The sequence below is a fragment of the Diabrotica virgifera genome, chromosome 1 (genome assembly GCF_917563875.1).
Source record: "Diabrotica virgifera virgifera chromosome 1, PGI_DIABVI_V3a".
Classification (NCBI taxonomy): Eukaryota; Metazoa; Arthropoda; class Insecta; order Coleoptera; family Chrysomelidae; genus Diabrotica; species Diabrotica virgifera.
The window spans coordinates 271,145,257-271,166,391 of NC_065443.1; the positions used below are offsets into that span (position 1 = coordinate 271,145,257).

At 33.5% G+C, this 21,135-nt stretch overlaps 1 protein-coding gene across 1 annotated transcript; it reads left to right on the forward strand.

Annotated features, from left to right (window-relative positions):
- The first annotated feature begins 1,479 nt into the window (after window positions 1-1,479).
- On the forward strand, window positions 1,480-19,750 carry LOC126884458 (putative odorant-binding protein A10). The gene is made up of 3 exons (XM_050650394.1): window positions 1,480-1,630; window positions 8,997-9,237; window positions 18,956-19,750. Exons 1-3 carry the CDS (start codon window positions 1,616-1,618, stop codon window positions 19,093-19,095), a joined length of 396 nt encoding a protein of 131 aa, XP_050506351.1. The 5' UTR covers window positions 1,480-1,615; the 3' UTR covers window positions 19,096-19,750.
- The last annotated feature ends 1,385 nt before the right edge of the window (window positions 19,751-21,135 follow it).

Here is a 21,135-nt window from a genome sequence, read left to right on the forward strand (position 1 = left end):
GGATAAGACAAGTCCTGTCCGAGCTCGGGAACCCGGAGGCTGGAGTACCCCAGGGAGCGGTCCTGTCACCTCTGCTGTACACGATATACACCGCTGATGTACCTAGAACACCGGGTACAGCTGAGAGGAACAGCTGACGGTACAGAACAGCCCCATCGAGTGGGAAAACGAAGCTAAATACCTAGGAGTCATCATGGACAAAGGACTAACCTTCCAAAAACATGTAGAAGCCACAGACCAGAAGGCCAACATAGCGAAAGCAACACTAAGAGGACTTACAGGCAGAAAAAGCAAATTAAGACTAAAAACAAGGTTAAGATTGATAAACAGCATTATACTACCGGTATTAACATACGCATCTCTCGCATGGGGACAAGTATGTAACACCCACAAAAAGAAGATTCAAGCGGTCCACAACAGCAGCTTGAGAGAAGCCGCCAGAGTCTCAAGATACGTAGCAGAAAGATTCCTGTTCAGAGAACTCCAACAGGTGAGAGTCACCGAAATCATGACAGACAAGGCAAGGGTCAAATTCGCGGAACTGGAGCACCACCCAAGTCACATACTGCGAGAGATGCTAAGGTATGATGAGTTCCACCGATGGAAGCACAAAAGACCGAAACAGCAAATAGTGGAATAAAGTGAACAAAAGTGAAAAGTGATAGTAGTCAGTTCGTAGCTCGAAAACAAGTGCCGAAGATAGCGTTACACACGAAGATCCAACACCACGATCACCCTCAAGGTAAGACAATTATAGAAAATTATAGAAGGGCGCAAGCCCCCAAAAAAATATATATAAAAAAATAAAAAGGCGTAAAGGCCCCCAAAAAAAATATAATAAAACAAAAAAAAACATAAAAAACTCGAGCAACAAGTCATTGGGCAGAGCCCAATAGGGCTCAGCACAATGACTTGGGGCCCAAGCAAGCAATTTTTAGTACCGCGGTTAAGTAAGTAAGACGATAAAGGCATAGAGCGCATCACGCTGAGCCTAAGATTTTTGCATTCGATTAGGGTACCACATGGAATCTTATTACCCAGAATTCCATTGTGAAGAGCATTTGGCTACGATAGTTGTGCCCTCATCGCGCATCAGCGTGCTATGGGGGGAAAGGGATGGCCTGGGGCATTGGAGCGAGGTGGGGTGATCCCTGTTTACACTCGGGTCAAAACACCTCGCCCCAATAAATTGTTACACCCGAATGTACTCTTTCGAGAGGGTGGACATTCCCACAGGTCGGGTTGAATCAAATTGCTTGCTTGCTTGCAAATTCAAATTCAAATTCTTTATATTCTTTCTGACAAACATTTCTGACAAAAATTCTTCGACTGAATTCGATAATACTACTAGAATAATACTAAAATTAAAAATAAAAAGAAATCATATGAATCCATCTATATTTGTAGAGACGTGCCACAGGCATCTATATTTGTACAGACGTATAACACTAAAACTTGGAAGCAAATATAAGAATGTTTCCTCGTAAGATTTCTTTATATGGTCACCCATTTGCATCAATAGTAAGTGAGGTGATCAATATTAAAGACCCTGAATAGTCTTTAGCTGTGTTGTTACTTTCACTTTTACTTTCTTAGTTTGTGTCAGTGAATCAATATGTATAAACTTAAGGTGAGTAAATAAATGTACATTTTGGGTTTAGTAAATGTACGATAGGTAAATATTACACCTAAAGTGTATCTTTTTAATATATTGGTTAGTTATTATGCAATAATCGATTAAATATGACGCAAACTTGGTTAGCTTTGGAAAATAATCGATACTGTTCAGAAATTGGTAGAATTTATTAGTAAGTATTTAAAAAGGAATAAACCTATGAATAAAACTAAAAAGAGACTGATTATAGCATAATATCTGCTAAATTATGGTATTGATCTGCATAATGTTCTATAATCACATGATGGTAATGTGATATTTTATATTATATCTAACTAATCAAATACAAATTTTCATCTACGAATACATTCTCCTTCTCTTTTCCTTTAAATCTAAGTTCTAAAACAAAAAGAGGAGAAATAAGAAATTTATAAACATAGAGATCTCCCTAGATATACTTTAATATAATTATATTCCAAAGACAATGAATACAATAGCAACAACCGACTAGGTCAAGAGCAATAGAAATACAGATATGTAGTAATAATGTCTTACAAGAAAATGCTACAATAAAATAAATATGCTGAAACACGAGTTGGTTGCTGACCAACAAATAGTACAGCAGATGCATTATTAAATGAACTGGAAAGGAAAAACTTGTTTATGATAAAATAGTTTTTCATAAAAATACTCCACAAAAACTAGATGTTCTAATGGTTTCATAAAAAAATTTAATTAAATGTTTACTTGCAACAAAAAAGAAACTATTACTACAAAAGACATCACTTATTTTGTGTATATTAAATTTCTTATTATTTGTTCCTGATATACGTATTTCTTTATTATTCAATAAAAATCGTTATTATTTCAATCGATGCTTCTATTAGAGTCTCAAAAGCACTTTTGTCTGATATGTCTGCTTCTACATTAGTATTAAAAACTTTTTTCTATATAAAGGAGGTGGTAAATCTTCTAAATATTTAGTTAAAGGATTATTTGGCGTGTGCTACAATCAGAATGAAAGGACCCAGACTCAAACAGTCCTCCCAGAGAAGTCTTTCGCGCAGAGATACCCATAGCTCCCTACCTACCAACTTAAATCCAACCCCTAGTCTAGTATTCTAGACTGAATAACACGTCTTTCCTCTCCCCCTCTCTTTTACTTTTTCTTATATCTTTCTATCTAACAATTCTTGTTACTGCCTCCGAGATTGCCTTGTTTTTATATAAACGGTTTGTCTAAAATATTGCTTCCTAGTATTGCTCTGTATTCTGTCTTCCTCTCATTGCTACCTGCATTATGATATTTGGATTTACCCTGTTTACCTTCCAGTGCTCAACCATGTCAGCCACCCCACAGTCTGTACATTTTCCATTCGCAACCTTCCTTCTCTTTGCCAGGTAGTCCCTGAAGAAGTCATTCCCTGTAAAAAGTTAGGTGAAAATGTCAACACTGAACTTCATCCATTCTCGATATTTGGAATTAATGCCCTCGTCCAGGCCGCCCTATACTCATTTGTCCATTCTTCTAACCACTTCGTCATACTGCTATTCCTAGATAATATTTTCTCTTGATCAGCCTTCCCGTGGGTTTCCAGCCTTTACTTTACCATCAGGTGGATGGTTAACATACACGAGATCACTTGTATGTCCATAGTTAATGGTATTTTGTGGACACGTTCTACCTCCAGGGATGCTTTCTTGGGCTTTATCTAACATCCTCCTATATTTCTTGATAATAAGCAATTGCTGCCATACTGGTTCCGTTCTGCGTAGGGTACAGTAGAATTGACTACTTCCATTAATATTATGTTTTTGGAAGTCCCTGATCCTCCCACATATAGATTAATTCTTGTTAGCATCGCAGTTCTCTCCTGTGAACTTAACGTCAACGTGCTCACTCAAAGATAGTCTGTAATCTATGACTACTTTCAAGTAGTTCCATAGTACTTTACTTTTTTGGCAGGTAAAATCATTTCTTCATCGAGAAGGCCACTGTTTCACAAGCTTTACTTTTTGGGGACTCAATTGTCTCCACCCTCAATTATCTCAATTTTTCGTTGTGCTCTACCAACACCACCAGGTTATCCGCGTATGCTATTACCTGTACATCAGGGGCCAGGTCGGTCTCCAAAATTTTATTGACATAACATACCAAAGCGGTAGCCCCAGAATAAAGCCCTGTGGCACTCTTGCGGTGGTCTTCATTGGATTATCTCTCGCAATGTTGATGTATTTATCTATCTGTGAGGGATTCACTAAATAAGTTTTACAGATAGGGAGATATCCTGAAGTTGCCTAATAGTCTCACGATAATTTTTCAACTAGTACTATTAAAACCATTTCTTACATTGAGGAAGACGGTCACCATCCTTCTGCTCCTAGGATTATACCATTAATAGCATTGTTGCTTAACCTAAACGAACTTGCAATTTTTTATGTGTGCATCAGACATTAGACCATAGCTTATGTTTATCTAGTTTACTTAGTGATATTTAGTGTTCAAAATACCATAGGTGCTCGCAAAATCGATTTGGAATCAGATAATATTAAATTCCCTTAACTGACTTTTTGACACATCAACCTAGCGCTTTATTTTTTAGCTAGTATGTCTGCTACAAAAACTGTAGTATATACTTTAGAAATATGGTACTTAAATACTATTATAACATGGTAAATAGTTAGACAATAACCTTTCAATACCAGGAGAACAATATACGTTTCCAAATAAATATACGGCGATATTATAGCCTGGCCTGCATAGCATGGAATTGTACTTCATAGACTGTCATACCTAGTGTGATCAACTAGTCCAAAAATCCGGGACATGGCCCGAATTACGAAGTCGTGTCCCGGCGTCCCGGACAAGGCTTCCGAGCCATCCGAATTTTCATCGTTTTGGTAATATTCTATTTTGAAATTTTGAATAAGTTATTCGTATCAGAATTCACATCAAATTGAATTGGTGGGACTAAAAAAAGTCGACAATTTCTAGAGTGTACCTAATACAAATACCACATTAAAATTTTATATCGTTGTATTATAGTTCTACGAAAACTCAAACTGTGGACTTTTTTCGTTTCTGTATTTCAAGTATCGTCTTTGATATATAGTAGTGATTTTTAAATATTTTCTTCTCATTTTTAAGCAAATTCAATCGTTCGACAAATATGATCAATATAAAAATGTTCTGAAGCTGTTTTCTTGTGGTATATTTGACAATATTTTTGATGAGATTAAGCCACATTTGGTTATAATGATAATTACATTTTTATATTAACCTAAGGCTATATTTACATGGAAATCCAACATGACTTGATTTTATAATTTTTCACATTTATAGAACGTTTTCCGAACTGGAAGTCGAAACGTCAAAAACTAACAAAAATGTAATTATCATTACAACCAATTGTGGCTAAATTGCATCAAAAATATATGTATGTCAACATAAAAATGTTATATAGGTAATAGTATATTAAGTATGGAGAATAGTAAGGGTTTTATACCGATCGAAGACAATTGTTTGGAGGAGAAGCGGAGCGACGACTCCAATTATTGTCTGAGATCGGTTACCCTTAACGTTCGACATGCTGATAACGTTATTTGCACGATTGATACCATTATAAATTATAAAATTAAACATTTTCGTCATATTGACTAGTTTCATTCATTTTATCAAGATAGATACTTTGGTTGTTAGGTATTAACTAGGGTGCATAACAACAATGGAGAATTGAGTATTTATTTAGTTGTCAATAATTTTAAGTACAATTTTGATTATTATAAATTAAAATATGAGCGAAAGTGAATTTGAAGAAATTGAACGGGCTTGGGAAGAAGGGTGTTCCGCAATTATTCCCGAAAAATCCAAAATCCGTTATCAAAATACCTACCAAAGTTTTAAAAAATGGTGCGAAGGCAAGAATTTAAGAATCGAAGAAAATACTCTATTGACATATTTCGTTCAAAGACACATGCAGTTGAAAGCTCCTGGAAGCCTCTGGGCAGAATATTCAATGATTAAATCCACCGTTTTTCTTTATGATGGCATTGATATTTCCAAGTTTTCAACTTTGATCGCGTATTTGAAGAGAAAAAATGTTGGATACTATTAATGTATGCGATTCTGCAGGAGTTTCTGTTAGAAGTGAAACCACAGCCCAAACAAGTGGGATTTCATTAAATAATTTAACAAATTGTACCATAAGTTTCAATATTAATAAATAATTCGTTAGTTTTCTTTATTCTTTCAAAAAATAAATTAAAATTAAGACATTTTTAACTCGACGGTAAGTGAATTACTTACCGTCGAGTTGGAGTACTTACCGTCGAGTTGGATTACTTACCGTCGAGTTGCTAGTAAATGTCACCTATTGACGTAAAATCTGTCACGGTAAACAGTCAAAAATGATCAATCGTGCAAAAACAGATATTAAAGTTTTATATTTTAAAAAAATGGCCCGATTTTCATTGAAAAGTCCCGGATTTCAGCTATTTTTTACAGTCTTGCCCCGAATTCGACTAAATTGGAGTTGGTCACACTAGTCATACCCCTAAGTACGATGTCTGTATTATGGACGAAGGTAAGAAAAATACATTTTAAATAATGGGTTACCCCCTTTATGGCTCAGTGGTAGGAGGGCTTACCTTTGGGGACCCAAGAGTAATGAGTTCGAATCACAGCTGAGTAGAAATTTTTTTTTACTAAAAATTTAATAAATAAAAATATACAGGGTGGAAGGCACTTATGGAATAAAATTATTTCTGTCCTTGTTTCCAAAAATTACAAAATATGCTGAGACCCGTCGATTTTTAAATACAAATGTGCACTTTTTAAACATTAATTTGAATGTATCTTTGAATATAATCTCTTTTGAATGTAATTTGAATGATCCTTACAAGTATAGCAGAGTCCATAAGGTTTATTTTTAAGAGAACACCCTGTATATTCTTATATTTTTAAAAACTGCTTAACATCCTGATTTCAAAGAACTATATCATGTAGGGTATAGTATGAATAATACAGGGTGAAATTTTGAAATTATAAAGTATGGAAACCACTTATTGAATAAAATTATTGTTTGTGTCTTTATTTTAAAAAATTATAAAAATTACTGGGACATGTCAATTTTTAAATTTAAATGGGCGTTTTAAAACATAAATTCAAATATACAGGGTGATTCACGCAAGTAGAGCATAGTCCATAGTCTTTAGTTTTAATGGACCATCCTGTATATTTTTATATTTTTTGAATCTGCTAAACAACCTCATATCAAAAAAGTGTATACCTATTATGTATAATAGAAGGTAAAATTTTAAAATTATGTATAATTTTCGTCATGAACTACATGAGTACCTACATAAAATTTTGAAATTAATAATTTATCATGCTTTAAATAACGGTATTATTTTTTAAATTGGCTAAATAAAGGCATACGTTTTCTAAACTGAGTAATAAATCTATTAGACAATGCGAAAACGGCGGGTTCGTTGGAAAAATATTCCCATGAGATTTTTTTGCATAATCACATTCGTGAGGCATCACAGAATAAGGTTCAAGAAGTCTCCCACGCAAAAAGTGGTCCAATTTTTTTTAACATTTTTTTTAGTCAAATTGCAAAAATTAATTTTGTCGGCCTGGAGATGTTTTTTTAGATTTTTCGGGCCATTCCGGACAGAAAAGGTCTCTTATAATTTTTCTCTAAAGTTGATCGTGTTTGAGTTATAAGCAATTTAAAATTTGAAAAACGCGAAAAAGGCCATTTTTAAGACTTAATAACTCGGTTAAAAATGATTATTATGAAAGTCAGAAAGTGATAAATCAAATTTAAAGCCCTAAAGAAATTTGTGTAATTAATTTATTACTAAGCTGTTATTTTTAATTATTAATAATGAGGGGTAAGCTCATATTGACGCGGCTGTAAATGTGAGTGCGAGTGAGATTCGCCATTGGACTGCCTGAACGGCATCTCTTTCGCACTTATCATAGACGGCCGCCTAATACGTGCATGTCGCTCATTATTTTTACTTAAAAATAACAGCTTAGTAATCAAATAATGACAAAAATTTCTTCAGGATCTTGTAGGGGGGCTTTAATGTTTGATTTAGTTATTTTCTGACTTTCATAGTATGTAATAACTTTTAACCGAGTTATTAAGCCTTGAAAATCGCCATTTTTCGTTTTGTTTTCAATTTTAAAATGCTTTTACCTTGAAAACGATTAACTTTTGAGAAAAATTATAAGAGACCTTTTTTATCCAGAATAGTCCAAAAAACCTGAAAAAAATTTGTTTCGGCCAAAAAGATTGATTTTTAAAATTTGATTAAAAAAAATTGTTAAAAAAAATTTGGACCACTTTTCGCGTGGGCGACTTCTTGAATCTTATTCTGGAATGTCTCACGAATGTGATTATTCAAAAAAATCTCATGGGAATATTTTCTCCAAAGATCCCGCCGTTTTCGCCTTGTCTATATTGGGTTTTGTATTTAATGTCCTGACAAAATTTATAAATAATTTCTAAATTTCACCTTGTATTATTCATAATGGACCCTATACAATACACTTTTTTGATATGGGGTTCTTTAGCAGATCCTAAAATTAAAAAAATATACAGGATGATCCATTAAAATTAAAATCATGGACTATGCCGTACTTGTGTGAATCACCCTGTATATTTAAATTTATGTTTTATAAGCGCCCGTTTAAATTTAAAAGTTGACATGTCTCAGCATTTTTTACAATTTTTGGAAATAGGGACACAAACTTTTAGTTTATTCCATAAGTGGTTCCCATACTGTTTAATTTAAAAATTTCACCTTGTATTATTCATAATACACCTTATATGATATAGTTCATTGAAATCAGGTTGTTAAGCAGCATGTAAAAATATAAGAATATACAGGGTGTTCCATTAAAAATAAAGCATAATATGGACTCTGCCAGACTTGCAAGGATCATCTTGTATATTTAAATTTATCTTTAAAAAGTGAAAAAATCGACGTGTCTCAGCGTTTTTTATAATTTTTTGAAACAAGGACAGAAATAATTTTATTCCATAAGTGCCTTCCATACTGTATACTATCTTTGTGGGATCGGTACTGACCTGAGGGACCGCAGAGACTCGGCTACAATAAGCGTCTCTTTATAAAGAAAATGACGTCGACTTTATTAAGTAACAAGACATTTACCCAACACACACTACATATTACAATATAATCTAAATGAGACTGGCTTAATGATTAATAGCTATGCCACTTATAGAAAATCATGGGTCTAGAAACTTTCATTATATGCAAGTTTACGTCAATTTATGACGTAACACACTTATTACTTATTATTAAGTTAACTACCCTCTTTAACATGTGGAATCCTATGTTTTAGCAATACTTACTTTTCCTGCTTTTTGTGGCCACCATAGCCACGATAAAAGCAGCTACCACCAGTCCAGCTACCACCAGTACCACCAAAAGCAGGTACCACAGTACCACTAGCACAACAGAAAGACCTGCGATATCAGACGAAACTTTAGATGCTACGTTGAATGACAAGAGATATCTCTTAAGGCAGTTGAAGTGTGCCATTGGTGAAGCTCCATGTGATTCTGTTGGTCGTAGATTAAAAAGTAAGTAATATTAATTGCATTAATAAAAATCCGACTATAAAAACAGAGTACATAACTACTAATTTTGAAAACTTGTTTAATAAAATAATTGGACACAGAAATTTGCCCAATCGAAGTCGATATTGCATTTTTACTTTTAAATTGTATTACTTTCACATTTCATACTTGCTTTCTTCACATTCCATTACTATGGGATATATTATACAGGGTGTAACAAAAATACAGGTCATAAATTAAAACACATATTCTGGGACCAAAAATAGTTCGAATGAACCTAACTTACCTTAGTACAAATATGCAGACAAAATAAGTTACAGCCCTTTGAAGTTACAAAATGAAAATCGATTTTTTTGAATATATCGAAAACTATTAGAGGTTTTTTGTTGAAAATGGACATGTAGCATTCTTATGGAAAGAATATCTTAAAGAAAAATTATAGTGAAATTTGTGCACCCCATAAAAATTTTATGGGGGTTTTGTTCCCTTAAACCCCCCAAACTAAAAATAAATTATTATTGTGGTGCCATTAGTTAAATTCAATATTTTTAAAACTTTTTTGCCTCTTAGTATTTTTTCAATAAGGCAGTTTTTATCGAGCTGCGGCTTCTTTTTTAATATGTTTACATAAAAATTTTATGAGGGTTTTGTTCCTTTAAACCCCCCAAATATTTGTATACGTTCCAATTAAACTATTACTGCGGTACCATTAGTTAAACACAGTGTTTTTAAAACTTTTTTGCCTCTTTATATTTTTTTGATAAAGCATCTTTTATCGAGATGTGGCTTCTTTTTTAATATGGTTCAAAATATACTCAAAAATGTAAATCATAAATAAATTTTCATATTATTACAAAGTCTCCATAACCGTACTTTACCATATACAAATATGTGGTGGATTTGACAAATATTCAAATATCTCGATAAAAACTGACTTTTGAAAAAAGTACTAAGAGACAAAAAAGTTTTTATTTAAAAACTTGTGTTTAACTAATGGCTCTACCATAATAATTAAATTGGAACGTACACAAAAGTTTGGGCGGGTTTAAAGGAACCAAACCCCCATAAAATTTTTATCGGGTGTCCAAATTTCATTATAATTTTTTCTTAAAATACTACTGCCATAAAAATACCACATGTCCATTTTCAATTAAAAATATCTAATAGTTTTCGATATATTGGAAAAAATCGATTTTTATTTTGTAACTTCAAAGGGCTGTAACTTTTTTTCCGTGCATATTTGTACTAAGGTAAGTTAGGTTCAATCGAACTATTTTTGGTCCCTGAATATGCGATTAAATTTATGACATGTATTTTTGTTACACCCTGTATAATTCGCGAACTCGTTCTTATTATTGTCATTTAAATACATTTATTTTATACTTTGTACAGACAACTGCAAAATTTCTTCGTCTTGTTGGTCGATTCTCTATCTGCAATAGGGTCGATTATTATAGGTCTGGATCCCGCGTATGAAAAAAAAGTTGATTAATAGCAAGCTGAAAATTTTTTAATAGCTTAAGGGTGTCTAGTCGGACAAACTTTAATGTATGGGAACACTGGAACAGGGGAAGTTTTAATTGTGGAACAGGTTAAAAATTTGGAACGCCAGACTACGAAAACGTCCCATGTATTTTGTCGGACAGAATTTCCAATTAATTTGTTACCCTTTCATTAAAGTGTCCTGCAAAAACCAGACTGCTATTTATCAACAACTGGACATTTTAATGAGTGAAACACGTAGAACATGTCAAATGACAGGAATTATGACAGGTGACAAATAGCAGTCTGATTTTTGCATGAGTGTTTAATGAAAGGCTAACATATCAATTGGAAGTTCTGTCCGACAAAATACATGGGACGTTTTCGTGGTCTGACGTTCCAAATTTTTAACCTGTTCCACAATTAAAACTTCCCCTGATTTAATGTTCCCATACATCAAAGTTTGTCCGACTAGACATCCTTAAGCTATTAACAAATTTTCAGCTTGCTACGCGGGATCCAGACCTATTAGTTTTTTGTTAGTAAAGTGCTAAAATATTTACTCCAGATCAAAATCTATGTCAGCTGTAAAATATTTTGATGGTATATTTTTTAAGAGCAAAGAAAATTTAAAGTCACGTTAAGCCACACACTTCCGGTTACATTAACTGTTCATATAAATTTGATCAGTTGCTGCCTAAGGTCTGTCTAGAGACTACGCCTTCGGGCCTACAACCCCAGTTGGGATTTTTACGTTTTCATGAAGTGAATCAACTTTAAAATGATCAGCAATCATAGCCCAGTTTCAAAGATGACCAACCCCATTTTTTTGAAAATTCAAAGGTTGACTGTTTCTTGGGTAAAATAACACGAGGAATCCAAATCTAAAGAGTTTTTGTGTCAAAAATGGCCAGAAAAATTTTAAAACTGCATTTGAATAGTACCCTTGGTTACAAAATCGGCCGGCTCTGAAATATGTCGGTGATAAAAACAGCCATCTCCACAAAGCACCAATCAGATGGCTTCATTCTGTCACGTGACTTCACCGCCTTAGGTGAAACAGAAGATAGCAGTAAACTGAGGTATTCTGGTGTGTTGTGACTGGTGTTGTTTTATTGTAAAGTATTTTAAAGTTTTACTAATTTAAAGTTAAAGAGTAATTTTTTCGACACATATTCGTAACTAGGTTCAACATTAGCTTTAAAAGTCCTTCGACAGATGTGTGTTCAACCTGTCTTCAGTACAAAGAAAAAATTAAAGTTGAAAAAAATGAGGCAATATTGCAAACGCTTAAAGCAGAGTACACTGTTCACACTACTCGTGCTAAAGGGTTTTTTATCCTTTTGAAAAAAGATGAACCTAATGTTGCTATAATGTCGTACGATATACAAAAAAATATGCCTCTGCCAAAACTCCCAGATCACAGTGTGTACTATTCAAGACAGTTGTACTGCTATAATCTGACGATACTTTCTGGATGTTCTACTGGAACCGAAGCATTACGCAAAGAAAATGTATCAATTTACTCTTGGGCCGAACACGAAGTGAAGAAGTCTTCGAATGAAATAGCGTCTGCTGTATTTGAAGAACTTGAGTGCAGATCTAAATCTGGTTACTTTGAAGGAAAAGACACCTTAAGGCTGGTAGCTGATGGGTGTCCAGGCCAAAACAAGAATAGTATTGTATTAACGATGTGCATTACTTGGCTGCACAGGACTAAAACTTCAATCACAACAGTGGAGCTTGTGTTTCCTGTTACGGATCACTCATATATGCCTAGTGATAGAATTTTTGGTGGCATAGAACGAAGTGTAAAGAAAAGAGATACAATTGTGCAGCTTGAAGAGTATCATTCAGAGTTTAGTAAGCATGGGACAGTCAAACTTTTAGGAAAAGACTGGACCAACCAAGATTGAAAGTCCGAAGCTAAGAACTGTGTTAAAGACCCAGCAAATCTTCATTTCAAAATTTTACAAGTCAAAAAGTTAATTTTGACCAAGAAACAAAAGTCAGTAACTGTCAGTGGCGAACAAAACTACAGTTTCCCAATTAATTCAGGTTTGAGCGACACCATCAGCAATATTATTGGTGACAAAAACGACTATCTCCACATGTTGGTTACAAACATGGGTAACTCCATATTTCAGCGTTAAATATCCCTTTAACTACAGTAAAAAGCATAAATATTATTATTCCAAGATGCTCTGTAAATAATTATTAATCAACAAAAAAAAATTCAACAGTACCAATTGTGTGGAAGTAGTTTAAACAGTTTTTTGCCTATACTGAAAATTTTGCTAAATGGAGTTGGCCATCTTTGAAACTAATCTACAGAATGTAATCAAATGCCAATTTAAAAACAAATAAAAGGTCTTTACCTATGAATTTGGGTAAAATTTTAAACACCTTTTTTTTAACCTTAGTCAAATTTTAACTTTCACGTTTGTCTTAGTTATTAAAATGGTTATACTTATTCAAGATATCAGCACTAAAAATGGAATATTCATTATGAAAACATTCGGTGATTTAGCCGGAAAGAGATCATTTTAATCAAATACATATACCTACATTTTATAAAGGATTTTTTTATAATTTTTTTTGTGAGACCTATAATATGATACACAACCGACTATAGGAAATTAATTTTTCCTTGTGGATTTTAAAGTCAAGTATTTTGAGGGAAATATTAAAGTCAAGGCTTACTTGGAATCTGCAGATAGAACGAATAACCAAGACAGAGCTTAAAACAATGTTAATGGTAGTGTTACACGAATTGACTTTTTATTATTTTTATTAGAACTTATTTTTAAATAAAAACACTTAATTACTATTATTTTATTTACAAACACTTTAATTCGTTTAATATTAACAAAAACAATTAAAACTAAAAACAAGTAACAAAAAACTCACACATAATAATTTACTCAATTATCTAATTGTATATGTGTTAAGTCACAATGACGACCTCTCGTGGATTTCTGGGGAACTAAAATTGAGGCGTTTTACTTTATCGTACTGTATACGTAGTATAGTATAATAAAGTTATAGGATCGTGCAAAAAAATTTTTTTCAGATTTCACTTTTTTTCGACGTTTTCAGTCCCCCTGAGTCTAAAAAGCAAATAAAAAAACATGTCGGAAGTATGTACGTACGTACGTACGTACGTACGTAGGTACGTATGTACGTACGTCCGTATGTCGCCACCACCCAGCAAAAACTACCTGACCAATTTTGATGAAACTGGGTATGATTAAGATTAAGAGAATTTTGTCGAGAAACTAAGATTTAAAAAAAAAACTCTCAAAGGGGGGCTGAAATAGGGGGGTTATTTAGGGCCCATTTTTGCAAATTTTGACCGAAATGAATGAAATTGGACTCAAAGTAAGCTCACCGATAGATAAATAAAAATACGGAATTTGACATTTCCAAATTCAAAATGGCGGCCAGCATGGCCGACCGCCCACCCGACACATTTCCATACCTATCTAAAAACTTGTTTAAGATAAGTTTAATTTGAAAAAGTTGTTATATAGCCTAAAGATAGAGCTATACGAAGGATGTTATTGTTTTTCAGAAAAAGTTACGGGTTGCCTATATTTCAGGGGTCAAAATTTAACATAAATTTGAACTAGATTTTATTAAAAATGGCTACAAGGAATTTTTTTATTTTTTGATATATTTTTGACATCCTATCAGTAAATTAAATTACATTAGTCAGATTTCTTAACTCCCCATAGGAGGGGAGTTATGAATTTTTTATTAAAAAATATTCGAGTGCCCGTAACTTCTTTCTTAATGCAAACTAAAATTTGAAATTTTGCAGACATATATGGTACTTTATTATCTATTATTACAATAAGTTTTACCAAAAATATGGCTTCCGGTTGAACCGGAAATGAAAAAAAAAATCTTATTTTTTTTAGATATTTTGAAAGAATGCAAAATTACCTTTCCAATGAACATAAAATTCATTGCTGTAGCTCAAAAACTCGAAAAGTTACGGTAAATAGAAATTTTGCTATAATCTTATGTTTGTCCTCTCTCACGCGATCATAGCAGAGCATTATTGTAGGGCAGTCAATGAGGGTGTTTGGCTCCGAATTACATCCTACTACATTGATGTATTTGAAATTTTCACAGTAAGTAGGGAATAGCTCAAGAAACAAAATTTACCCTATATACTATGGCGCTTTTATCTTGGGGCGGTTCCCACTTCTTCAAGGGGGTGAAAAATTTGTTGGTCAAAATAAGCACGGAAGTGGCTAAAGAACCTATTTCTAAGCAAAAACTGGTCGATACTTTTTTTTGAGACCTCAATACTTTTTTAGTTATGCGTAGTTAAAAATTGGCCATTTTCATTGAAAAATGACACCTTTTCGGACGGATTTTTTGTGAATACCTTAAAAACTACGCATCGAACTAAAAACATTATATAAAACATTTTTTAGATTATAAATAAAAAAGAGATTCGTTCCTTCGTAAATGTTCTATTTATAATACAAAAAGAGATATGGTAGGTGAAAATAGTTTTGGTGCATGCTCAGATTGGTGTATTCAACTTGAAATAACAGAGGAACGGTAGGTTTTAGGTGTATAATGCTACCAACACCTTTTGTAGTGTTTGAAAAGGCCTTTAAAACGAGCACCGTTAAATGTCGGTTACATACAAACTAAGCGAGATATGGTGCAAAAAAATATATGACTAACGTACTTTAAGAAAAAATGAATAGTAACTCCCCATCCACCATAATTTAAATGCATTGTTTTTCTTTTGCAATACCTTTTAATATAGTGTTATTTCTACTTTCAAAAAGTTGAACGGGTTTAAAATTTATGGTTTTTGTAAAACATGTGATCAAATTATAGAATGAGTTTCTAAATTTTCTTAAAAATCTTCCTTTCGCTCCATGTAATTCGAAAATAAAAATATTCCACCCCTGAGATGTGGTGGGAACCTCCCCCATGATAAAAGTGCCATAGTATATAGGATATACTTTGAATTAGGAGATTGGTCTACTCCAAAAATTTCATGAAAATCCATGCAGTAGGATAGAATTCGGAGATAATATCTTGTTCTTAATCTCGCGCATTGACTGGCGTAATCGAAATAGAATGAAATGCAAATATTGTAAACTATTAATTTCTCAGAAAAATGAACTAATTTAAAATGAAAGTATGACTATAATATTCTATTGATTTATGCAATAATCTATACATCTATAGTGTGTCCCCGAAATATGGCATCGAACATTTTCCCAAATGCAGGAATTAATGATGCGTAGATCCATAAAATACTTTCAAGTAGAGAATGTGTTTCTAAAATATCAAAATAACGAATAATTTTGTTATTTTTATAGAATGCCAGTATCTAGTACCATAACGATAATATATCGGTACGATAAAGTTCTCGGGCGGCCCTTCCGTCCAGCGTTTTTTCTTTTTATTGTCCTGCTATAAGTAATGGGGGTTTTTAATGTCAAATCAATTTTAATGTCAAATCAAAATCAAAAAATTTAAAAATTTAGTAATCCCATCGATTAATCTACCAGCATCAGTAAAATCAAAAAGAACGTGTTCGTCCTAAATGTACTCCATATATTCTGCAACACAACATACAAATAAGAACACTTTTGATAAAAGGTGTGTAAACTTTTAATTAAATTTTTTGTATTGAAATTAATAATTTTATTGATTTTCTAAAGTACTGACAACGATTTTAACAACGATTTGACATTAAAAACCCCCATTATAGCAGGGCATTAAAAAGAAATAAGGCCTCAATTTTAGTTTCGCCGAAATCCACGAGAGGTCGTCATTGTGACTTATCATCGCCAATACAATTTATTTTACATGCCGAGCCCGAACATCGAATTATTACTCGATGACTTCAAAGTTACACTGACTCATTTAATAAAATTGTCTCTATTTATATAGTCCTATTCTGTTACTAGAATTTTCTGGGCAGGAACAAAAAGAATTATACCCAAAGAACTGGAACTAAAAACATTACTTAATACTAGTAACCATTACTAATCAGGAAGTTTTGCTGAAAATGCAAAAAGAAAAAGAGCTGTCAATCACAATAAAAACAGCCAAAATCGAATACTTTGGTCACATCATGAAGAACAGTGAAAGATTTGGACTGCTGCAGCTAATCTTGCAAGGAAAGGTGAAAGGAAAGCGAGGACCAGGAAGGCGAAGAATCTCCTGGCTAAAAAATCTACGTACGTGGTTCAACACAACAAACCACAAATCTTTTTAGAGCAGCAGTGTGCAAAGTACAGATTGCCATGATCATCGCCAACATCCGAAACGGATAGGCTTAATTTATGTGGCATGCGCACATATGCATATAATGTGACTCTTTCATGGAGACTTTGTAGCAGAGAATCTGGAACAGTCAAACATATTCAGATTGACTGTATGGCAAGCCGCACACCAACGAAACATAAAACGAAAAACATGAAACATGAAACGTAAAACACGTTTCATGAAAGTTAAACACGGCTGAACAAATCTTGAAGTCCGCCTACCAATGAAACGAGTGTGATTCATGCTCATAACACATTTTTATTTTCGGAAAGTTTCAAAAATATCCAGACGTCTATTTGTTTAGCAGTGTTTTATTTCCATGAAACGTGATTTACGTTTCATGTTTCTTTGATGTGCCTAAGGTATTAGATTTCTGGCGAAAAACACTTTTTGGGGACTATCAAGTAACTTCAAAAAGATAATGGCACAGATCCTTTAGACCTGCTCAAGCCGATTCCAAAATCCTCGAAAGAATATCATGAATAAATGGAAGGCGCGCAGTAACTTACTAGCTGCAGTACGACCGATTACTCAGTTTTGAACAAAGGCATCTCGTGAAATTAAAAAAGAAAGTGACATAACATTTTACCCACCTTATTTAAAATCTATTTAGAGAGATCCTTAGTGAAATGTTTAAAAAAATGTATATAGAAACATGGAAATAACGGTGGGAGAAAATACGCTATATACACTTTTCTTTGCGGATGACCAGGTAGTCGAAGAAAGCGACAATCTTAGCTATATGATAAGAAAACTGCAAGAAGAATATGAGGTGGCAGGTCTAAACATGAATATGACAAAATGTGAATATCCCTCAGTGGGAACTGATGAAATATGTGACCTAGTTTTGGAAGACGACAAAAGCAAAGGCTTGCAATCCTGCAAATATTTGGGGGTCATTTTCAATAAGAAGGGAAATAGCGCAGATGAAATCAGGGAAAAAATAAACAAGGGCAGAGAAGCGCCCCGTGACTTAAACTCTCTTTTCTGACAAAAAACGATTCGACGAGAAACCAAAAAATACATTTACGGAAGTATAGTCCAAAGTATTACACTTTACGGTTCGGAAGTATGGGATGTTACCAAAGCTAATAGAAACAAACTTATGACGACAAAAATTAATTATGAGACGAAGCTGCGGTAGATCCAAACTGGAGAGAGTTAGAAACGAACAAATAAGAAACGAAATGAAAATGGAACGAAAATATCAATGATGACATAGAAAGAAAACAATTAATCTGGTTCGGACATGTTAACAGAATGTCAGAGTACAGATGGCCTAGAAGAGTACTGGAATGGATCCCTCCTGAAATAAGAAAGAGAGGACGACCACGGAGAAGTTGGCGCAACGATATTGATGAAGCAATGGCGGCAAGAGACTTAGAAGAGGCAACTGCACAATATGACAGAAAAATATGGGAGTTGGTGGCGGAGAAGCGGTGATAGCCGTAATCCATCCGTTATATAATATATACATAACATTTTAATATTGCAACTCTTATTGGTCTAGTATCAGAGACAATTAATCATTGCAGCTACTTATTTGAAATAAATGACGTAACTAGATACATTTGCAATATGAGAAAAATTGAAATAAATAAAATAATAACCACATCTGAAGGTGCTACAGTCAAACTGAACCGAAGACTCATAGAATTTTTTCTTTCAACATTGCCGCTCGAATGCTGCAACTCTCAAGTTCTGATTCTTTACATTTTGCGCGTTTACTGCGGTATATTTTTTTTAAGTTTTTGTGGATCCTTTTTTTTTTGTAAGCAGCAATGATTTCTTTTTTAGAAAATTTTTTACTCTTCCAGTACTTTTCAAGATTTGGAAGCTTTCAAGCGTTAGAAGAACAGTAACAGTTTGCAAAGACAATAATCTTCTACCAGCCCTTATAGATAACTAATCTTTCTTTTTATTTTAGGTTTGGCACCTTTGGTTCTACAAGGTTCATGTACCCAATGTACACCTCAAGAACAGAGACAGATCCGGAAAGTTTTAGGATATATGCAGGTCAACTTTCCCAAAGAATGGAATAAAATTTTAAGACAATACTCTGGTTGATGAAACGCAACCAAATTTTAGTATTCTAAACAGTCCCAAAGAACAGAAAAATCTTTTATTTTACAGTATTTTTGTAGTGTCTCTTTGTTAAAAAATTTAATGTACATAATTTAGAATCAGACTTTGTTCTAGGTGCATGATAAAAAATGTAAATTAAAAAACTAGATATTAGATAATGTATAAACATTCTCAATTTCTTTGCAAAACGAAAATGCAGCAGCTGCATAATACTCTGGTTAAAGCGGAGAGTGCAGGAAGAGTCTATACCGGTTTCGGAGATCTTTTCCCCTCATCAGTAAACCCATATCCTCTTCTCTCCGCTTTAACCATTTACCATAGCTTGGGCCTTCCCGAATTGCAAAGAAACCAACCTTCGGTTGCCTTCCAACCGCATGAAAAAAATTGTTAAAAAGAAATTGTAGGAAATTTTATGTTGAACAATTTTAGTTGAAAATGGCGTAGATATTGAACAAAAACAATTGCTATAAAATCAATCCGGTCTTACGCTCGCGCCATTACCGCATACGTACTACCTTTAATATTAATTTTAGCAAAAAAATTAAACAGATCAAAATTGTGTAGAATTTAATTCTCTTCATTTTTGTATAGGTACACATTTGTTGTAAAACTAATAATAAACGAGATAATTCAATAATTCAATAATTATGCTCCAACTCTCACTATTTCACTCTCATAACTCGGAAAATATCGACCGCACGAAGAAAATTATAATTAATGAAATTATAGAAAATCGCATTTTCAACAATTTCAGTTTTCACACTTTTTGTCAAAAAATTGAAAATGGCGGAGATATTGAGCAAAAACCGTTCTCGTTTAAAATCAAGATGGCGGCTAACGCAACGGTGGAATTCAGTCGAGATTTTAAATTTATACTAATATTGACCCTCACTAAAGATTAGAAAAATAAAATTTGCGGTAGCTCCTCATGCAAGGTTAGGCCTGTTATTCGTCTAACCCGACTGAACTATCCCTCGTATCTTTTGAACGGTTATACTTATAATAGTTGAATTTGGAGAGAAGAAATAAATGGATGTAATCTTTTTAACTAGTCATGACAGGTGACGTAATAGTGACAGATGACTTTACAGCGTCACTGTGACAGATAATTTTAAATGGTACTTTATGTCAAGTGATACCTCGTTTGAAATGTATTCAAAATACCTATTTAGTAATACTATTTTTTTAGGTTTAAGTTGATTTTGGTTTTGGTGAATAAATTAAATAAATATGTTATTCTAGTTTCGCATTTTATTAATAAAAATTCAAATGTCAGCATTTGTTTTTTTGTCAAAAAATTTGACATTTTTCAATTCTCTAGTAGTTTTTACGTCAACGTCAACCTTTTTGACAAGAAACCATAGGCGGAATTTTAAATTTTTATTAATTAAATGCGAAACTACAATTATATATTTATTTCATTTATTCACCAAAATTAGCTTAAACTTAAACAAAATTAGTACGACTGAATAGGTATTTCCAATACCTTTCAAACAAGGTATCACTTATAATTAAGTGCCATAAGGTACCACTTAAAATTATCTGTCACAGTGGCGCTGTAAAGTCATCTGTCACTATTACGTCACCTGTCATGACTAGGTAAAAAGCCTGAGTCCGTTTATTTCCTCCCTCTAAATTTCACTACACACACACACACATGCTCGTATCAACCCCAGCCCCGGGGAACATGTGTGTTCCAATGGAAAAATGGAACCCACATGTCCGAAGATCAAACCGGTCACACCCCGTAATGGAGTGGTACCTATCTGACCCCCAAGCTATACCTCCACCCCTCCCCATCGAAGGACATACCGAATGGGGAGGCGTTGATCTTAATGTTACTTTGGATGCCCTGGGTAATGGGACACCCTTTGTATTACTTCATGTGGTTAAGCCACCTGGTTTTAGGGGTAGCTAGAAGAGCTTTTCTCCCTATTAATGACTAAGTTAATTTTTTACTTTACTTTGGACTTGAGTCCTAAAAAAATGTGTTCCGGACATCAAGGCACCAATCTAAATCGG